This window comes from Felis catus, chromosome C2 (genome assembly GCF_018350175.1).
Source record: "Felis catus isolate Fca126 chromosome C2, F.catus_Fca126_mat1.0, whole genome shotgun sequence".
Lineage (NCBI taxonomy): Eukaryota > Metazoa > Chordata > Mammalia > Carnivora > Felidae > Felis > Felis catus.
Window position 1 is genome coordinate 103,347,680 of NC_058376.1, and position 21,187 is coordinate 103,368,866.

A 21,187-nucleotide genomic window follows, 5' to 3' on the forward strand; every position below is an offset into this window, starting at 1 on the left:
GCTCAGGCAAGGAGCAAATTTGCCCTTCCTCCTCCTTTTTATTCTCTTCAGGCCTTCAGTAGATTGAATGATGGTCACCTGCATTAGTGAAGCTGATTTGCTCAGTCTGCTGATTCAGTGTTAACCTCTTCCAGAAACATCCTCACAGACACCCAGAATAACATTTTACCAGCTATGTGGGCATCTCTTAGCCTAGACAAGTTGACACATAAAATTAACCATCCAGATATGGTTTCACTCTTATGTGGATCCTGAGAAACTTAACAGGAACCCATGGGGGAGGGGAAGGAAAAAAAAAAAAAGAGGTTAGAGCGGGAGAGAGCCAAAGCATAAGAGACTGTTAAAAACTGAGAACACACTGAGGGTTGATGGGGGGTGGGAGGGAGGAGAGGGTGGGTGATGGGTATTGAGGAGGGCATCTTTTGGGATGAGCACTGGGTGTTGTATGGAAACCAATTTGTCAATAAATTTCATATAAAAAAAATAAAAATTAAATTAAATTAAATTAACCATCCAGTATGTGACAAGGAAGAATAGATATTGGGTAAAAACTAAAATGTCTGACATATTGGGGGAGCATTATTTCCTTTGGGACAAGATCAAGGACGCATGTTTCCTTGGATGTTGCTGGCAACCATGTCATTACAATGAAAGATGCCAGCCTGAGAATAAAGGCAATGCACAGCAGAGCAAAGAGCCAAGAAAATAACAGAAATACAGTGAGCATCCTGGTCTCGTGGCTGGGGCCCACACTACCTCTTGACCACCTGTTACGTGAGATAATAAATCTTTATTGGTTGAATTAGGTTTCCCATTAGTAACAGCTGAAAGGACCCAACCACATAATGTGATAAAAGGAGAAGGAGAGAAGCAATTGGACCCTAATTATCTCATAACAATTTAATGAGGGCTTTAATTTCTCTCTTTAGATGCAAGATCAAATTTCTCTACTAGTTTCTACTCTATCCCCTTAATACATTTTCTGTGGCTTCAAGAATACTAGCAAGCAGTTTTCTACAGGAATGTTTTACATCATCTGTATTTAAAAACAGAACTAGGGGCACGTGGGTGGCTCAGTCGGTGAAGCGTCTGACTCTTGATCTCAGCTCAGGTTGATCTCATGATTCCTGGGATCGACCCCCGTGTCGAGCTCTGCCCTGGCAGTGTGAAGCCTGCTTGGGATTCTCTCTCTCTCACCGTCTCTCTCTGCCCCTGCCCTGCTTGAGCTCTCTAAATAAATAAACAAACAAACATTTAAAACCAGAACTAATTTGATGCACACAACAGTATGGGCTGCCTTGTACAGAATTGGGAGTCACTCTAAGCATGGTACACAATGATACTTCTTAATTAGAGAGGTTCATTGTGATCTCTACATCTATTGAAATTACTCAATGGCTCAGTGTTAAGTAGTGGTCACTGAAGCTTCAGAAGTGTTAATAATAATCTACAATCATTATCGTTGCACACTAAGAACAACATCTAATACCAGCATAAAATACAAAACTACAAGAAGGAATGGATAATGTGATGTTTTCATCACTCTGTGGAATGTCCTCCAGTCACTTAAATATTTGCACAAAATACACTGCATTGAAGCTCTTCTAAGTTTTAATCCACAATACTATAACCAAGTTTAGCTCACAAGTTCATACCTCAGATGGAGATTTATAGTCACATAGCAAAGACCGATTTATGCTTTTTCCCACACACAGGGAAAATGACGACTTCTGTCACTTGTTAGAACAGAAATTATGGCAATATACCACCATATAGGGAAAATTGGTTGGAAGGCACATTCCTCAGGTAAACAAAACATAAAGACTCTTATCAGTAACATAGTAATTATATGTAGCTTAATCTACACTGCAAAACATTCACTATCTCTCCCACTCCATCCCAAGCTCCCCCGCTAAAAAAAAAAAAAAAAAAAAAAAAAAAAAAAAAATGTGTTGTCATGTTTGAAGACCTATGGGCCACTCTAATCCTGCCTGAAGAGCTAGCATTATCATATCAGTTGTAAATTAATGAATAACTGCACAGACATTTCTCACAAATGGATACCTCCAAATTATGATAGCCTGAATTTGAATTGTTCCCACAGTAATCTCACCCCAACGCGAGCATTTCAGGTCATTACTATGTATCCACTTCTAACATCAACTTTTCTAGTGTAACGTGAAAGAAAATCTGAGAAAAGAACATTTCCTTTGAAATGTGGTATTTTCTAATAGCTTCTATTGGAACACTTCTGAGAGACATTTCATTCAGTTTATCTGTAGAAATTATTTTACAAAACAAGTACATAAATACATGCATGCATGCATGCATGCATATATACAAACATCGCGGTAGGCTGTTTTGAATAGCAAACATTCACCTACCATCTCCCACCCTTGCCCTATGGAAAAGTATACTTCTCAGCCCAGCTATGGGTTTGGTCAAATGACTTTCTTTGCAAATGGAATTTGAGTGAATATAATTTATACCATGTCCTACCAGAAACTTTTAGCAGAATTGCAAGTTTCTGTCATTTGTTGAGCTTTAGCCCTCCACCATGAAGAAAACTTTTCCATTTAGGTCCCAGAATGAAAGGGTATACAGGACAGACTTAAACCCCGCCCATGACCATGACCTGGAGCCCAGGCTAGCAGAGCTAAGCAGAGCTGAGAGAAGCTACAACCAACCTGTAAACACATGAGTGAGAAATAAAAGTTGCAAGCCATTGAGAAATGTGGGCATTGTTTGTTACTGCAGAAAAAGCTCACTAATAGGAATATGATACTTACAGATTTGACCAGAAAACAGTCATTGGAAACCCAAAGGCAAATTTTCTTCCTGACACTTAAATAGGTTTGTCTTTTGTCTGATCTGACACTTCTCAGTAGAGCTGAATAGCCCAAAACTGCTACACAAGTCTTGGAACATCTGATGGTAAAGGATGGGAAATCCCTATTAAAAAATGCAAAATTCTATAGTGATTATGATAGAATGAAGCCAAATTAACCGTGAGCCTAAACTCCTTCCATATTAATCCACCTCTCAATTTCTCTCACCTTAATATCATTTGGAAATGCCATTCCTATATTCTATTCTAAGAACTATTAAGGATAAGATAGGGACCCTGTCATACTCATCTCTATTGTATCCCCCAGTGTTTGTAAGTACCATACACAGAATGGGTCTTACTTAACCTAAACAAGATGACAAATAGACAGATTGATCAATCTAGCTATTCCAGCCTGTGGTAGATTTTACCTACAACATTTTGGGGAGAATCTACTTCACTAGATTCTCATCAAATGCGTTCCACATGGTTGCAGCCACCTGCTGCTATTTGCAGTTCTCCAAATTCACCGACCTCTTTCTAAACTCGGCAAATCTATCTCTCAGAGCCTCTGCCAGAAATGGCCTTCCTCTCTTTTTCACCAGAAAAGGACTTTGAAACATAGTTCAATGATATCTCCTCTGTCTTTCCCAATAAACTGTCAGCTCCATGAAGGCAAAAATGCATCTTTCTTGTTCAAAACTGTATCCTCAGCATCTAGCATAATGCCTGGCATGAGGTATTATTGTATGGAGAAATAAATTAATGCAAAAGCTCCCCTACTCCTCCCAGGTGCCTTCAACCTCTTTTCTGTTCTGTTATAATTAATAAATTCTTTAATTAAAGAATTTGCAAGCTTGTATGATGATTATTAGAGCACCTGACAGTTACTGACCAATAAATATTTGAGGAGTGAACTATTGATGGTGGAAACAGACTGGATTCTCAAATCTGTGCCCCCATTCTGTTTTTAGCATACATAACTGAGAACTGGATCCATAAGGAGAGATTAAATAATTCAGTTTGCTTGGGTTGGACATCTCAGAACCATGCTTTCTTTTCCAGCATAATCTCACCTTGAGGATGGTCAGAGACTACTTGGGTCTGCCAAAGCACACACAAACTTTTTTAAATTTCTTTCCACTGCTTTGGGTCCCTCTTTCTTATCACATAAATAGCCTTCATTGCTATTTATTTTTACCTTTTCTGGTCTTTTACCCTTATTTTCAAGCTCATCTTAAATCATTCTCCTCCCTATAAGATGTTAAACTCCACTTCCCAGTTTAATGTCACTAACTTCATAAGCATGCTTTGTAATCCCCTGGAAAATCGTTACTGCAATGTTAGCACTGGTTTCTAAGACAACAGTCTCCCTGGAAAACCACACTGTAAGGCTCCCAGGCTGTCAGTAAGCCACTGATGGTCAATCTTTGTTGAAAACAGTTCTGAAATCAGTGATCCAGGTATAACCCCATATTTTTTTATCCTTTTTTTTTTGTGAAGCAATTATTTGTTGATAAATTTATTTTTCCTTTATCCAACATTTCTTAAAGCTATTTGGCCCAAATTCAAAGGAAACGTTTGGAAATGACAGCATTGTCGGACTTCAGAGACCAAAAAAAAAAAAAAAAATGTTTCCAATTGGTCATTCTTGTCCCCCAGTCTCCTTCCAAAAAACTCCCCATCAACTTCCTAGTTTTTGAAATTCCACCATTAGCTATTCTGTTGGTAGGTTTCATTTCTTTTGAAGAGATAAATATCTAGAGGCTAAGGTAACAAACAAAGAACTTTTAATCATTTACATCTAAGCATTAATTTGCTTTTTTGGAAGAAATGTTAGTACTATAAAGATAGAGAACCATCAGGGGAGCTTACTTTTGAGAGTTTGGGAAACCTAAGAAGAGTGAACAAAAGAGAGGAGGGGGTTCAGGAAACAAATTGACTTAACTTATAGAAAAAAAGAAGTCAATTAAAACTCAAGAGTTTTGCATGCGGTCTAAAGACCTACTGATAACCCACTGAAATTTGGCAAAAAAAAAAAAAAAATTAACAAGCGCTTCACAAAAGAGTATATACAAATGGCCAATCATCATATGAAAATATGTTCAACATTTTAAGTACTACTTGTACACACAACAGCATGAATGATCTCCGAGAGAGAATGTTGAGGAGAAAAGCCAGAAATGAAAGATTACAAGCTGCCTGATTTTATTTATATGAAGTTCGGGAACATACAAAATTAATCTATGATAATAGAAATTAGGGTAGTGGTTATGTTTGTGCAGTGAGGTGATTTGACTGAATGCAAGCACAAGGAAGCTTCCTAGGTACTGGAAATTTTTCGTATCATGACATGGTAGCGTTTTCATAACTCACCACTTGTTTAAACTCCTCAAGCCATACAGTCAACATTTGTGTGCTTTTCTACAGGCATATCATATCCCAATTTTTTTTTATGTTTTAAAAACAAGCTGTGCATCCTTGGGTCACATGTTGGGAGTACAGAATCCAGACTTGGATTCTTTTCCTCAAGAGAAGCTGGTGAGGTGATTATTGAGATGCTTCCTAAGCTCAAGGGAATGCCTCTGCTATCTTTGTTTTTTGTTTGTTTGTTTGTTTTTTTACTTTCGTTAGGTCAACTTCTGATTTCCCCATAGAGTTCTTTAGTCCTCTCTTGCTTGTCAATCCAAGGTCTTAGAAACAAGATTTAGGATCCCACATGGTAACACCCAATTGTGAAAATGTTGTTCTTGGATTTTTTTTGTTTGTTTACATTTTTCTCCTGCTGAGGCTGAACCTCTTGAAATAAATTGCTTACCTAGTACTCTGTGGGGTAGTTAAATAAGAACATCAATCAACCAACTGGCTGGATTAAGTGTTTTCTCAATTTCCCCTGTAATAGCCCTGGCATTTAGGTCCTTGGCCATCCCTGAGACAAAAAAGATGGAACATCCATTGTCCTCACTTAGTCGCCTCTTCCATTCGACTGTGACTTCCTTGAAGACAAGAAATTATCTCATTCATCTTTGGATCCCTGGCACGGAGCCCAGTGCCTGGTACATAGTAGGTGCTCATTAATTTCTCTCGAATTAAAATGAATGAATAAGGCCTTCACAAACCTTTTGCCAGAGGCAATTTTAACTTGCATTCAACATCCAAGGAGAGTGGGCGTGCTGCTTTGGCAATAACTCTGACATTGAATAATCTGGATGTTCCAAATTTCTTGTTGCTCATTTATCCTCAAGAAAAAAAGAAGAAGAAGAAGAAGAAGAAGAAGAAGAAGAAGCAGGGGAGGATCATGTTTGTGGGCCTGGCAGACACATCTCAGACTCATCGCCCTGCAAGACAGATCAGATGAGGCAGCAGCAAGACCAAGGCCGCCTGCCCTGCTACTGTCTTCTGACTGCTGATGCTGCTTTAATCACTGAGCCGATGCAATTTCCTGCCACTAACCCCGCTATGGTCCACTAGGAGGTCTCGTTTGTCACTGTCATTACCTTTCATATCAGCAAAACATCCATCTTTAGTTGGGCCCTCCTTCAGAGTTTTGTTCAGGTGTAGAGGAAACTCCTGGTCAGCATGGCCCTCCAAAACAGTGGCTCCGGGTGCCAAAATACGAAGATGAATCCATGCACTCTGGTATGCTAGCTCTTTTAAGACTAACTTCGACGAAAGGGTGAACCTCAACCTCATTTCAGAGGAAAAACATTTTATTTGTATGTATCCTTTATAAAACACACTTTTTTGGTATTTTTTGAAATAACTCTGATATTTCACAGGAAGACCTGGATTAAATGCAGAGCTCCAATCCAACCAGCACTATCACCTCTGATATTACACTGAGCCTAAACCCATCCTGATTTCACCTCCCCTTCCACTCATAAGCCCATCAGCTGAAAAACTAATATGTATCTGACCCGAAAAAAGGAGTCTGAACTATACACAAAATGCATCCTCTCACATTTGACTTTAATAGAGCTGGTTTTCTTACTATGTGCCAGACACAGTTCTAAGAGTTTTCCAAAGATAAATTCATTTACAACATCAAAATCCCATTTTATAGATGAGAAAACCAAGGCACAGACTAAGTGTCTTGCCCAAGGTCACGTGGCTAGTAAATGAAATTCTAACCCAGGACATCCAGTTCCTGAGTGCACACACTTAATTACTACAGTCAGACCAGAACATTCTTTGGACCTAAACGTCAGGCCCAAAGCTCCCAATAGTGCTCCACAATTAACTAATTAATTCTTCAGCCCTGGCCTAGAACAAAGGAAAAAAGTATGTAGGTATGTGTATGTTCCTGTGCACGTAAGTGTGCAATGAACAAGTGGCCCACGAAATTCTGTCCTCTACCACTTTCTCTCACAGTTTATGTCTCATGGCCACCAGTTGGGTCTCTAGAACCAGATGTTCAGAGAGAGTCTGAGGTGCAAGATGTTTATTAGGAATCAACCCCTGTGAAGGGAAGGAAAAGGAGGCAGAACTGGGCAGGGAAGAGCTGAACCATGATGAAGGCCCAGCAAAGCCTCAGTCACCCGCGGAAAGTTCTGGAGTGAGGATAGCTAATCAGGGAGGCCATGAAGGACTCCCCACCTTGCTCGGTTACCAGATTTGGGCTGCCCTGAGAAAGGTATAACCTCAAAAGGGGCAGTTCTTGCAGCTCAGGCAGAGCCTGAGGGAGCTGAACTTAGTTCCCTTAGTGGGGCATCTAGTGTTTTCCTTGATGAGGATGGTGCACTTCTATGTCTGCCAAACTCAGAGTAAAAACAACGCTTCACAATAGGCTAAAAGTCCTACACGATCTGTGACTCCATTACCTCTCTGACCTCACCCCCTACTTCCTGCAGTCCCAATGGCCTCCTCAGCAAGCAAGATCCTACCTTAGGGATTTTGTTCTTGTACTCCCTCTGCTTCTCAGATATTCATAACTTGTTCTTTTGCCTTCTTTATATCTTAACTCAAATATTGCATCTCAGTGAGGTCTTTTCTGACGTCTATTTTAAATCTTTCTCACCCCTACCACCCAATTGTAATACTCACGACCTTCCATCCTGCCCCATTTTTCTCCATAGCATTTATCACCTTCTGATATACTATATAACTAATAGCTTGTCAGATTTTCACTCCTTCTCCTCATAAGCTCCATAAACACAGAGGGGTTTTCTCTCCCTGTCAGGCTCACTGACTCATCCTCAGTACCTCAGCCAGGAACACAGAAACCCTAAACAAATTAGTGACTCCACAGAGAGTGTGTGAGACTTCTGCCTCATCAGCTCCTTCTACAAGCTCAGGACAAGGCAGGTTTCCATGCATTTCCCCACCTCAAGGAAGGAATATGTACATCTCTCATACCATCTCTGTTAGATGCAACCTAATTCTTATAATTCAATCAACAATAAGTATGCTTTAATACTAGTTTCTAGAACAATGAAGCCCTCCTACTAAATTTTTCCATCAAATTCACATGGAGTAAACACTAGGCTGATCAGAACACCCAAGTACAGTCCCGATTATCAGTAAAGCCCTTGCATTCACCTGCAGTTTTACAAGAGGCCCACTCTTGCACCCCCTGCTGCGATATCAGTGGATTCTTGTCCCACTTCTCATTCCCTTTCCCACTTGGGGTGCTAGCCTTGAGAAACTAGGCTAGCACCATTCTTTTCCGCATTATACCAGGTTTCACTAGCCAAGCTTTTTAGAAAACTGTCCTGCTCCATTGGTTAAGAGTGGGTTCATGGCTCCCCCACCTAACAGATGGGTGTCCTTTAGGACTTGGGGTGATTAGGCCCCAAGGTATATAACGCTTAAGGCACTGTAGACACATAAAGCTCTGTGCTTGGTACATTGGTGGGACCTAGGAAACAGTAGTTACCATGACTCCATAATTCCCAACATTTCTCTCTCCTGCCTGTCCCCATTCATCTTAACCATTGGCAGCTGCACTGCTCCCAGTTTTTCTTCTCCCTACATCCTTCCAGGTTTGATAGCATTCTTAAACCTTCAAGTTTATAGTCTTCTTGCCTCATTTTAAACCTTTTTGTAATTGGGTTTACAGCTATAGAATATATTAATTCCCAGGACTGAAAATGAAGCTATTTGGGGCTGGAGTGGGAGATAAAAATCGATTGGGCCCCCACTCAGAAGCAGGATCAAATCCAGATGACAGGAGACATGTTCCTCTTCCATAGTTGTAAGTCTCTCACAGCAGCCCCAGAGAAGCACTCAGAGTCCTATGTCCCAACCGGGAAAAAAAAAAAATGTGTAGCTGAGACATGATAAAATGTAAAACATTGTATTTTGTGAAGCCAGTTTCTTAATTATGAAATCAAAGTCACCATTTTATTTACTTTGCAACAGTTTGTTGCCTTTTAAGATGGAAGCCTAAAGCAAAAATAATCTGTGAGCACCACCTTGTGGAAAGATCTACAACAACATCAATCTTTATTCATCGAACACCTATTTAATGTGCTGGTGCTGAGGATAGAGCAGTAACCGGACAAAAATCCCTGGCCTCGTGGAACTTACTTTCCAGCGGAAGACAGAAAATAACAGTAAGTGAAACACATGATGTTTTAGAGGGTGCTGAGTGCTATGGAGAAAAATAAAGCACAGAAGAGGGACAGGGTATGCAAGGCCTTACTGAAAATGTGATTTTGAACAAAGGCTTGAGAGAGAGAGAGGGAGGAGCCGGCCATGCAGTTACCTGCGATAAGAGCCATGTGGATAGAAAGGCACATGCAAAGCCGTAAGTGGAAATGTGCTTGGTGAATTTGAGGAATTAGCGTTGAAGGCACTGCCCAGAGCAAGTGTGGAGGAGATGGCAGGAAAGTGCGAGGGAAAGCAGGGGGCCACATCACATAGGCCCTTTCTGGTCATAGTAAGGATTCAGCATCTACTCCAGATGAGACAGGAGCCTTACGAGGCTGTAAGCAGAGAAGATGATACTTTTTTTTTTAAAACAGGATTTGATTGAAGGAGTCAGGGGAAGAAACGGAGATACTGTTTTTGGACCCAAGCAAGAATGGCCCCTGCCCTGAGCTCCATGCTTTAGAGGGTTCTGCATAAAACAAACACACAGCATGTAAATTTATGATAGTACCCAAGGCATCTTTTCTAGAGATCAAGGCTCCATTCTAGCACAGCACAGCTTGCAGTCTTAAATAAGTATTCCTATTACGATCAGTTTCAGGCCCTGGGGAAACTCGTCTCCACACCTCTTGCCTAATGTTCATCAAATAAAAGGTGATTGTCTCCAAATGCCATCAAGGCTAATGGGCGGTATTGCTGCAAACATAGATGGATACTCCTTTCGGGTGTGAAGAGGGTTTGAGCAATGAATGTGCTTAATTAAGAGAAATACAACTTATCAACTTCCTAAGATTGTATCTCAGGTGTGCTGAGCATCCATTTTCTTGCTCTCTTCATGTTCCTGTTCATCATTCTTGAAGTACTCATGACTTGCCTGATGTTTGCAACAGTTGCATGCTTAGTGGCTGGAAAAATTAAAGAATTCATATCTCTCTAAATTTGTATGTATGCAGGCCCACACAGAAAATTCAAGATGGATCTAGATTCTAGAATATTGTGTTAAGAGATGGTGGAAATGGCAGTAGAAGTGATCATTGTTTATATGATGAAATTTAAGTATTTGCAAAATTGTTTACCATCATGATAATGCATTATGCACAACCCTAATTACAATTTTTGAACATGGTATGTACTATTCAAGGTTCATTTTTAAAACTTATTGTTGGGGCGCCTGTGTGGCGCAGTCAGTTAAGCGTCCGACTTCAGCCAGGTCATGATCTCGCGGTCTGTGAGTTCGAGCCCCGCGTCAGGCTCTGGGCTGATGGCTCAGAGCCTGGAGCCTGCTTCCGATTCTGTGTCTCCCTCTCTCTCTGCCCCTCCCCCGTTCATGCTCTCTCTCTCTCTGTCCCAAAAATAAATAAAAGTTGAAAAAAAATTAAAAAAAAAAACTTATTGTTAACCCAGCTAAGCAAATATTCTCCAAATCGAAATTAACTTTTAGAAATTAATTTTTTAGGGGTGCCTGGGTGGCTCATTGGTTAAGTGTCTCACTCTTGATTTCAACTCAGGTCATGATCTCACAGTTCGTGAGTTCGAGCCCCATGTCAGGCTCTGAGCTGACAGTGCAAAGCCTGCTTGGGATTCTCTCTGTCTCTCCATCTCTCTCTCTCAAAATAACTTTTAAAAAGTAATAATTTTTTTTAATTTTTTTCTATTTTTATATCTATTTTTATATTAAATATAATTTATTGTCAAATTGGCTTACATACAACACCCAGTGCTCATCCCAACAGGTGCCCTCCTCAATGCCCCTCACCCACTTTCCCCTCTCACCCCCCCCCCATCAGCCCTCAGTTTGTTCTCAGTATTTAAGCTTCTCTTATGGTTTGCCTCCCTCCCTTTCTGTAGCTTTTTTTCCCCCCTTCCCCTCCCTCATGGTTTTCTGTTGAGTTTCTCAGGATCCACATATGAGTGAAAACATGTGGTATCTGTCTTTCTCTGCCTGACTTATTTCACTTAGCATAACACCCTCCAGTTCCATCCACATTGCTACAAATGGCCAGATTTCATTCTCTCTCACTGCCGAGTAATATTCCATTGTATATATAAACCACATCTTCTTTATCCATTCGTCATTTGATGGACATTTAGGCTTTTTCCATAAGTTGGCTATTGTTGAAAGTGCTGCTATGAACATTGGGGTACAAGTGCCCCTATGCATCAGCACTCCTGTATCCCTTGGGTAGATTCCTAGCAGTGCTATTGCTGGGTCATAGGGCTGACACTGCAAAGCCTGCTTGGGATTCTCTTTGTCTCTCTGCCTCTGTCTCTCTCTCAAAATAAAATATCTTTTAAAAAGTAATAATTTGGGGGGCGCCAGGGTGGCTCAGCTGGTTAGGCGTCCGACTAGCTCGGGTCATGATCCCACAGTTCTTGAGTTCAAGCCCCTCACGGGGCTCTGTACTGACAGCTCGGAGCCTGGAACCTGCTTCAGATTCTGTGTCTTCCTCTCTCTCTGCCCCTCCCCCACTCACTCTCTGTCTCTCAAAAATGAATAAATGTTAAATAAAATTTTTTAAAAAGTAATTTTTAAAAAATAACATGAATTATGTGGAAAACTTAATTATGAAAACATACACTTTGCTAAATTTAAGTTTTAAAAATAACATCTAGAGGATAAAAGTATAGTAATTCATTAACATCTTTCTCTACTAGTCATCCAAATACCACCTGCCCATTAATAGAACAGCCAGACACACACAATAGTAATTTAGTCATCTTTGATAGTTTGTTAACTGTCAGTCCTAAAAACCATAGCTTTTTTTTTCACTTTTTCAACATGAAAATATACATTAAAATAAGAGGATAGAATATATTTTCAATAAATATATTTTAAATATACATATAAATCTCAAAAGGGAATCACATTTTTCAAAGTTTCTTTGTCTGGAAGAGCGAGACCAGAGAGCTGCCTATCACCCACTTCCCAGTTTGACTGACTGAGGTTTTCAAATCTATGTGACTACAAGCCTTCATTGATCCGAATTTAATTTGGATTCAATAAATTAGTTTCTTTTAAAAATGAGGCTGCTAAGTTGTTATATATTCACAATTATTGAATATTCACATTGCAAGTGAATTCCCAAATACCCACCTGTTCAGTGAATAACCAGAATTAATTAGTATAGACATGATGATAATGAAGCCAAACAATTTATCCAAATTAAATGTTCTTCCATGAAGAAAGGAAGGGCTGAAATTTTAGATCAATAATGATTTAATTTTACTCTTGACTCTTTGGGGGACATTTAGTTTTTCTAAGCACAACAATTTGATGAATGGCTGGATCTTTGCTATGACTCAGCAATAGCTTTATCAACTTTCCTTTATTTTTAAATATTTATTTTGAGAGAGAGAGAGCATGTGAACATGCATGTGTGGAAGAGGGGCAGAGAGAAAGGGAGAGAGAGAGTCCCAAGCAGGCTCTGTGCTGTCAGCAAAGAGCCCAATGAGGAGCTCGGTCCCACAAACTGCGAGATCATGACCTGAGCCGAAATCAAGAGTCCAATGCTTAACTGATTGAGCCACCCAGGAGCCCTTTTACAAACTTACTTTTTACCTTTTATCCAACACACACGGCCACCTAATACAGGATTTTTATGGGCAAACTTTTACATTGATTAATTTTGAAGACATTTTAGCTATTTTTTATCATTCTTTCTGTGCATTCTCCTTGAATTAAACTGACAAGGGAATAGCTCCATTTCGTTGGAAGACAATCCTAACAGTTTCTAAACTCTTGAGACATACCAGCCCATCATGTGTCACTTGTTAGCCTTACACTCACACAGAAAAGAGTTGCACACACTTATATGAGATATACAAGATATTTGGTAAGAATATATTTATTAATTACAGATGTCAATCATATTTTATATGCAGATATTATTTAAATGGCATGGGAAATGGCATTATAATGCTAAATGAAAAAAGCTAACTACAAAATTAATAGACACATGTTTCCAATACCTATAAATATATTTTTTAAAAGTGATGTCTTAAAATAGGCAGAGTAATTGACTTTAGGTTATACAATATTTTTCTTATTTTTTTTGTATTATTTTTATACTCATGAAAAACATAATGAAAGTTGTTCTTTTTAGTAACACTACCTGTGTTGCCTGACTTATTCCACTGAACCCAAACTACAGCATTCAAGACACAGTTTATGGTGAAATTCCAGAATTTTCCTCTGGGTACAAAAGGAACCCAGTAAAAATGCTGTCATCCTCAGGGCTGACATAGACCCCATTCCAATCTTTCGAAACTTCCAACCAGACTTGGTCCCCTGCACTTAATTTCAGGATGATAAGAAGAGAGGCCTGGTCTATTTCATGGCCATAGAGCGTTTCTCTGGACTTGAACTGCTTCTTATTCCGGGCCACCAGGCTGATGCGAGCGGGTCTGCCCCTCACAGTGACATGGTAGGAAAATACATATGCGCCAGGAACACTACAGTTAAATTTGCCAGTGACAGGGCTGTAATTCCCTTGGTCATTATAGAGAACCTTGTCAAATTTGATTGGGATGTTGGGAGGAGGGAAAGGCTTCGATAAAGTGGCGCTGAAGGCTGACCGCAGCACTCTGGCCACCTCCCCCTTGGAGCCTTTGAAGCCCCGAGAGCCCTTCTTGCCAATAGATCCCCGGACCCCTTTGCTCCCAACCTCACCTTTTGGCCCCACAGGCCCCGCAAGACCAGGAGGACCTAACTCTCCCTTTTCTCCTTTAACTCCTGGATCCCCTGGGGCCCCAGGCAGGCCATCTGGGCCGCCTTTGCCTTCCGTTCCAGTATCTCCTTTGCTACCTTTTTCCCCTTTCAGACCTTCCTCACCTTTTTCTCCCTTCCCTCCCCTCTGCCCAGACTCCCCACAGCAGCCCTTTTCCCCCATCTCCCCTTTCTCTCCCTTGGCCCCAGGCTCTCCATTCAAGCCAGGTGAGCCCGCAGCCCCCTGGTCTCCTTTATCTCCTTGGGTACCATTTGCACACGTGTCCCCTTTGGAGCCTTTTTGCCCCTTCACTCCGGTCAGTCCGATGTTTCCTCTCTCCCCCTTAGGACCAAGGCCACCTGAAACAGAAAGTTCAAATGACATTCAAGGATCACATTGAACAGAACGCTATTACCACAGAGCTCACGAAACAGAAATGACACCTACTGACTGAGACTGGAACCCCAACTCCTGTCTCAGCCACAGCTGTGCCATTTGGATCCTGCGGCTCTCTCACAGGGGGAGGAGTTAATGCCACCAAGGCGTGACAACCTATATTTAAATCTCATAAATCTAGTTCTATTTTTTTTTTTGTACTTTTAAGATAAGAAACAGGATTTAGAACCACAGCGACCCATGGTAGTCCATTACCCTTTGTGTTTTGGCCCAACCCAAGTATTCCCCTACATCTCCACGAAGTCCATCCAAACCCAAAATCTCACAGGCAGAGAAGCTGAAGCTGTCTTTTTCCCAAGGACAGCTAGACTGAGGACACGAGCTCAGAAGCTTTTATTTAGTCTCCAAACTACCTGACCAGCACTTGTTGCACTCCAGCAATCAGGACACTGAAGTATGAGAATAAAAGCAATTCATATGTCCATCTTACCTCCTGCATAAGTACAAACAGGAAGGAAATTAGGGGCTGTGCTGCACACATGACTGAACGCAATAGATGCAGTTTATACTTTACCTGGTTCTCCGGGTTTTCCCGGGTATCCTGGGGCTCCACTTGTTCCTTGGTCCCCACGTTCCCCCTTAAGTCCTAAAATGATACCAAGATTAACTTTCTTCCAACTATATTAGTTATGGTATAACTAACATCCATTTTGCAACCATGTTAACAATCCAACACTTCCTCTACCAAAATGGATAAAGGAAAAACGGTATGGGAAAAAAAATTATTGAGCACGATTAGGAATATTTTGTTCCAGTTGATGGTGAACCATTTAAACAAGATTTGGGATCGTGCCAATCTCTTTGCACAAAATTCAGCTTTTCCCCCAGCATTCCCCTTGCTCTTCAAATCTCTCATGAAATTCATGATATTTTGTCTTGTTATTTATATGTTTGTTTTTTCTTCTTATGAATCTTGAATAACAGTTAAAATATCCCCTTCTTTATGTTCCCCACAATGCCTAAAAAAGAGTGTCACCACCATATAACACAGAGCACACATTCTGCAATTAGCTAAAACTAATCATATCAAAAACCCTTCCCGGGGCACCTGGGTGGCTCAGTCGGTTAAGCTCCCGACTTTGGCTCAGGTCATGATCTCATGGTTCGTGGGTTCGAGCCCCAGGTTGGGCTCTGTGCTGACAGCTCAGAGCCTGGAGCCTGCTTTAGATTCTGTGTCTCCCTCTCTCTCTGCCCCTCCCCCACTCATACTCTGTCTCTCAAAAATAAATAAAATATTAAAAAATTAAACAAAAAAAAAACATCCAGGATAGTGAATATAAATACAAATATAAATATAAAATGTAAATATACAGTCCTTGACATAGAGCATTAGGGAAAAGCCAATTTTCATTGTGTTTGGAATTTTTTTCATATGCTCTTTGGACAAATCACAGAACTGTAAAAATTCATGTTTGAAAAGAAATCTAAAGATCTAGGTTTTGGGATATTTTCCCAATGCCACAAAATGCATTTTTATACTGGACCTGCTAAAGGCCCCTCCTTGTTAGAGTACAATCACACTAAATTCATTTTTATTGAAAATGATAATAGCAGTAATAATAGTAGGAGGAATAATAGTTAACTTTTATTGAGCATTTCCTTTGTGCCAGGTAATGTTCCAAGTTCTTAACAAGATTTTTAAAGAATTTAATCCAGGGGCACCTGGGAGGCTCAGTCAGTTAAGCATCTAACTCCTGATTTGAGCACAGGTCATGATCTCACAGTTTCTGAGTTCAAGCCCTGTGTTGGGCTCCACACTGAGAGTGTGGAAGCTGCTTGGGATTCTGTGTCTCCCTCTCTCTTTGCCCTTCCCTTGCTTTCTCTCTCTCTCTCTCTTTCAAAATAAATAAATAAACTGTAAAAAAAAAAAAAATTTAATCTGGTGGCTCAGTCAGTTAAGTGGTCAACTCTTGATTTCCCATCAAGTTATGATCTCACTGTCATGAGATCCAGCCCAGAGTCAGGCTCTACATCCAGCATGGAGCCTGCTTGGTATTCTTTCTCTCCCACTCTCTCTGACCCTCCCCTGCTCGTGTGTGTGCATGTGCTCAAGTGCTCTCTCTGTCTTTCAAAAATAAAAAAATAAGTAAATAATTTTTAAAAATTAATCCAACCTTTTAAATTCAAAATTAATTCTCATTTGATATTAACATAGCCTCTTGGATAACAGGGAGACTCATATAACAGAGCACATTTCATCAATGGGAACATTTTTCATTTACAGAAGTATATAGCATCTCCCCTCAAGAAAGATAGAGCAGATATTTTTACCACTTTTTATCACAGAAGAAACTGAAGTATGAATGTTTACAAATTTGTATACAGTCAAACATGACTGTGTGTAACATTGGTTGGCATCAGTTTGCCAACCATATTATTTATGATACAACTAATATTTTTTACTTTTTAATTTATTAATTTTTATTTATTTGGTTTTATAGATATAACTCCTTTCTTATGTGCTGAAAATTTTCAAATTTTACTTTCTTTTTTTTTTTTTAATTTAAACCCAAGTTAGTTAACATATAGAATAGTAATGATTTCAGGAATAAAATTTAGTGATCCATCATTTATGTACAACGCCCAGTGCTCATCCCAACAAGTGCCCTCCTTAATGCCCATCACCCATTTAGCCCATCCCCCCACCCAATATCCTTCCAGTAAGCTTCAGTTTGTTCTCTGTATTTAAGAGTCTCTTATGGTTTGCCTCCCTTCTTATCTTATTTTTACTTCCCTTCCCCTATGTTCATCAGTTTTGTTTCTTAAATTCCACATATGAGTGAAATTATGTGAAATTTGTCTTTCTCTGACTTACTTTGTTTTTTTGTTTTATTTTTGTTAGGGAAAAAGAAATCCCATGTCAAATTACAAATCGTGAGAAAAGACTCCCCCCACCACCAAATTTCACAAGACCAGCTAGAGAAATCCCACATAAACTGCTCAGCAGTTTTCTAAGTAGCTGACCCCCTTCCATTACCATGCCACATAAAATTTACAATTTGGAAATTAACCCACAGGCCATCAGGAGAATATCTGTATCCGTTTGGAGAGAACCCAACTCTGAATGGAAGTGAAGGACTATTCTAACCCCCGTCCTTGTCGATACTCATATACCAGCCTTACTGCACAGTTATTCTGGTTCTCAAGTTCAATTTAACTGCTTACATTGAGTTTACTTAATCAGGTTGTGATGAGCCAGAATGCAGTCATTCAACTCATTTATTATTTTAACTTTCAATCTTAACCAAGAGTCCAAGCGAAGTCTGGAAATAAAAAGAAAGTAGAGTTGCCCCTTTATAGAGACTGGCTGGATGAATTTCTACTTTTGATCTTTCATCAAAGTATAATCTTAAGAACCTTATCTTAAGATACTTCCCTGTTTTTTCTTCTACTTCCAGAAGTCTGGCTTCCAAAATGTATGAATCACTGGGGAGGTTCATCACTCATCTTTATTTCACAGGGCTTTCCGCTAACATGATTCAGCCACAAAAGGATTAAATGTTTCCGAGAATGAAAATCGCATAACTGACAACTGTGAAGGAGCTCTTTCTTACCTTAGCATCTTTTTGGAGTAATTACTTCACTGAATATTCTACTAGAAATGAGTTAGACAGTTCCTCAGCCATGTGGAGGGTGATGTATAGATGATATTAGGTCTTTTGACATGTGACACTGAGGCTAAAACATTTAACTTGATGGATAGATGGTATTTCTACAGGCTGGTAGTATTCACTGCGGAATTTTTAAATGTCCCGGTGAATCTATAACCTTCCCTCAATGTCTTGAAGCACTTAGAGAACCAGGGATTTCCCCTGGCTGATAGATCTATGGAATTACAGAATTTCTGAGCCGGAAAAGATCTATGAAAGCACACATAACCACAAATCTTCTTTGATAGTAAATAGGGTATAAATAAATACCTAGTCTAGTCCCCATTGATTTCCAGATGAGGTAAAGTGACTGGTACAAGGTCATTGCTACAAGCTTGATTTCTTCCATTTTAATTCAGTGCTCTTTCCACTCCTGATTGGAGTGAGCCAAAAAGGCATGTCATATTCTCCTTAGTAAGGATGCTATCCATCTAAACAGAATAATTCTATAGGGTTATAGTCTGCTCTAGTTAGTCTTATCTAATACAAAATTAATGTGTATCATGAGGAAGAGCTCACTCAGGAGTATACCGGAAAGGATCCTTCCCCAGAGACTATACCCTGTGGTTCCCAGTCACTAGGCCAGCTGTGTGGCCAACAAGACATAGAAAAGATGTGTGAGGGGTGCCTGGGTGGCTCAGTCAGTTAGGTGTCCAGCTCTTAATTTCTGCTCAGGCCATTATCTCATGTTCATGAGATTGAGCCCCGCATCAGGCTCTGGGTGGGTGTGGAGCCTGCTTAAGATTCTTTCTCTCCCTCTCCCTCTGCCCCTCCCCTGCTCTCACGTGCCTGCGCTCTCCCTCTCTCTCGCTCGCGCACTCTCTCGCTCTCTCTCTCTCTCTTAAAAAGAAGAAAAGACAAGATGCGTGAGAGCCTACATGTGTGGAGGGGAAGGAGGGAGGGTGGAGAGAAAGAGAGAAACATTACCAGAAAAGTTTAAAGTCCCTCAATAGACTATTTATAAAGTTAACATTTTTATATCAAATATAACTTGCAATATGCCTTACCAAGTTTTTTACATTTTTAAAAATTGATCCACCTGCAAGAATATGGTATTTACTTAGCAGGTTGCTCTCCTGAAAAATGATACAGAACATGTCTTGAGTTTTGACACAAAATGGATACAAGTACCTACCCTTCTCTCCTTTCTGGCCTTTTGGACCTGGGGGTCCAACAATTCCTGGTGGTCCTGGGATCCCCATTCCACCAGCCTCTCCCTTAAGACCTGGAAATGAGATTTAAAACCATTAGGATAAAAAAAAATTCTCTTGAAATTCATTAGTTCTGGAAAAAAAAATTTTTTTAGGCGTCATTTCATTGAGACCAATAACTGTCAGAGTCTTAATAATAAAATCCGAGTAAGACTAAAACAACTACATAATCCTAAGGACAATATTTTTGTCTGATTTATAATTTTGTGCCACCTGAATGGATAAATTGAGCCCATTAGTCCTTGTCACTGGATTCATGGCAGCAGTGAAACGATTCAGGGAAGCACTGCCATATCAAACAACAAGGACAAAATGATTATCTGGCTCTTAACCTCACATGGACCACACTCTCTAATTGGAAGTAAAACCCAATACCTAGCATTTTTGGTTTTCTCATTCATTCACTTATGCATTTTTTCAAGAAGTATTGCTGAGGCCTCCTAGACACCAAGCACCATACGAGGTGTTAAGAATCAGCTATCAACATCCCAGCTGCTCTTTCCCTGGTGGAGCTGAGAGCCTGGGAGAGATAAACACTGAACAATAACCACACCAATAAGTAGAAATTATCACATTGCAGCTAGTGAGGCAAAGGAAAACAGGAAAGTCCCATTATAGATTGTGCTAAAAGAACCTGATTTATGCTATCAGAGGAGACATCCCTGGGAAAATGACAAATGAACAAATTAGGATTTTCTGAGACAAAAAAAAAAAAAAAAAGAAAAGAAAAAAGAAAAAAAAACAACCCCAAAATACATAGATGAGCATTTCGGGGAAAGACCATGGTGTTTTTAAGAAACTGAAAGACGAGCACAGTGGGTGGGGCGCCTGAGTGGCTCAGTTAGTTAAGTGTCCAACTCTTGGTTTCAGCTCAGGTCATGATCTCCAGGTTTGTGAATTCGAGCCCCGCATTGGGCTCTGCGCTAGGGGTGCAGAGTCTGCTTGGGATTCTCTCTCTCCCTCTCTCTCTGCCTCTCCCACACACTTTCTCTCAAAGTAAACAAAGTTTACAAAAATGATAATAAAATAAAATAGTTGGGTTTGAGAGGGTTTATTGTCATTTTCAAGTTTGTTTAATGTCCCTCTTATGCTAGATTTCTAACTTTTTAACCAAACAGCGTTTTTGAAACACTGAAACAGTAGACTAAATATCTATGAATCTCAGAAACAAGACCCTATTAGGCTGAGAAGAGGAAAAGACTCCTACTACAGCTAACTGGAAAAACAAACACAATTTATTGAGCACTTATTCTATCAGGTACCACAGCGAGTCTTTACCTCTATTACCTCATTCTGTCTCTTGATGACCCCATGAAGTTGGTACTATTCTTATCCCATTTTACTACTCTCTTTATTGTTTATTTATTTTTGAGAGAGAGGGGGGGAAAAAAGAGAGAATCAGCAGGGGAGGAGCAGAGAGAGGGAGACACAGAATCCAAAGCGGGCTCCAGGCTCTGAGCTGTCAGCACAGAGCTGGTCGCAGGGCTCAAACTCAAGAACCGTGAGATCATGACCTTAGCCAAAGTCGGATGCTTAACTGACTGAGCCACCCAGGCACCCCTTAATTTTTTTTTTTGATTTTCATTTATTTTTGAGACAGAGAGAGAGAGAAAGAGAGCACAAGCGCAAGCAGGGGAGGGGCACAGAAAGAGAGGGAGACACAGAATCCAAAGCAGGCTCCAGGCTCTGAGCTGTCAGCACAGAGCCCAACACGAGGCTCAAACTTATGAACCATGAGATCATGAC

General features: G+C 40.2%; 1 protein-coding gene across 10 annotated transcripts in view; it reads right to left on the reverse strand.

Annotated features, from left to right (window-relative positions):
• Nucleotides 1–13,247: 13,247 nt before the first annotated feature.
• Nucleotides 13,248–21,187, reverse strand: part of OTOL1 (otolin 1) — a 29,905-nt gene continuing 21,965 nt past the window's right edge. For all 10 annotated transcript variants that reach the window (XM_045037349.1, XM_023238566.2, XM_045037343.1 and 7 more), the window contains 3 exons: nt 19,366–19,455; nt 15,095–15,166; nt 13,248–14,483 (listed from right to left, as the gene is read on the reverse strand). In XM_045037349.1, coding sequence (XP_044893284.1) covers nt 13,585–14,483; nt 15,095–15,166; nt 19,366–19,455 — 1,061 coding nt within the window. In that variant the 3' untranslated portion in view covers nt 13,248–13,584. The remainder of the gene's footprint in view (nt 14,484–15,094; nt 15,167–19,365; nt 19,456–21,187) is intronic.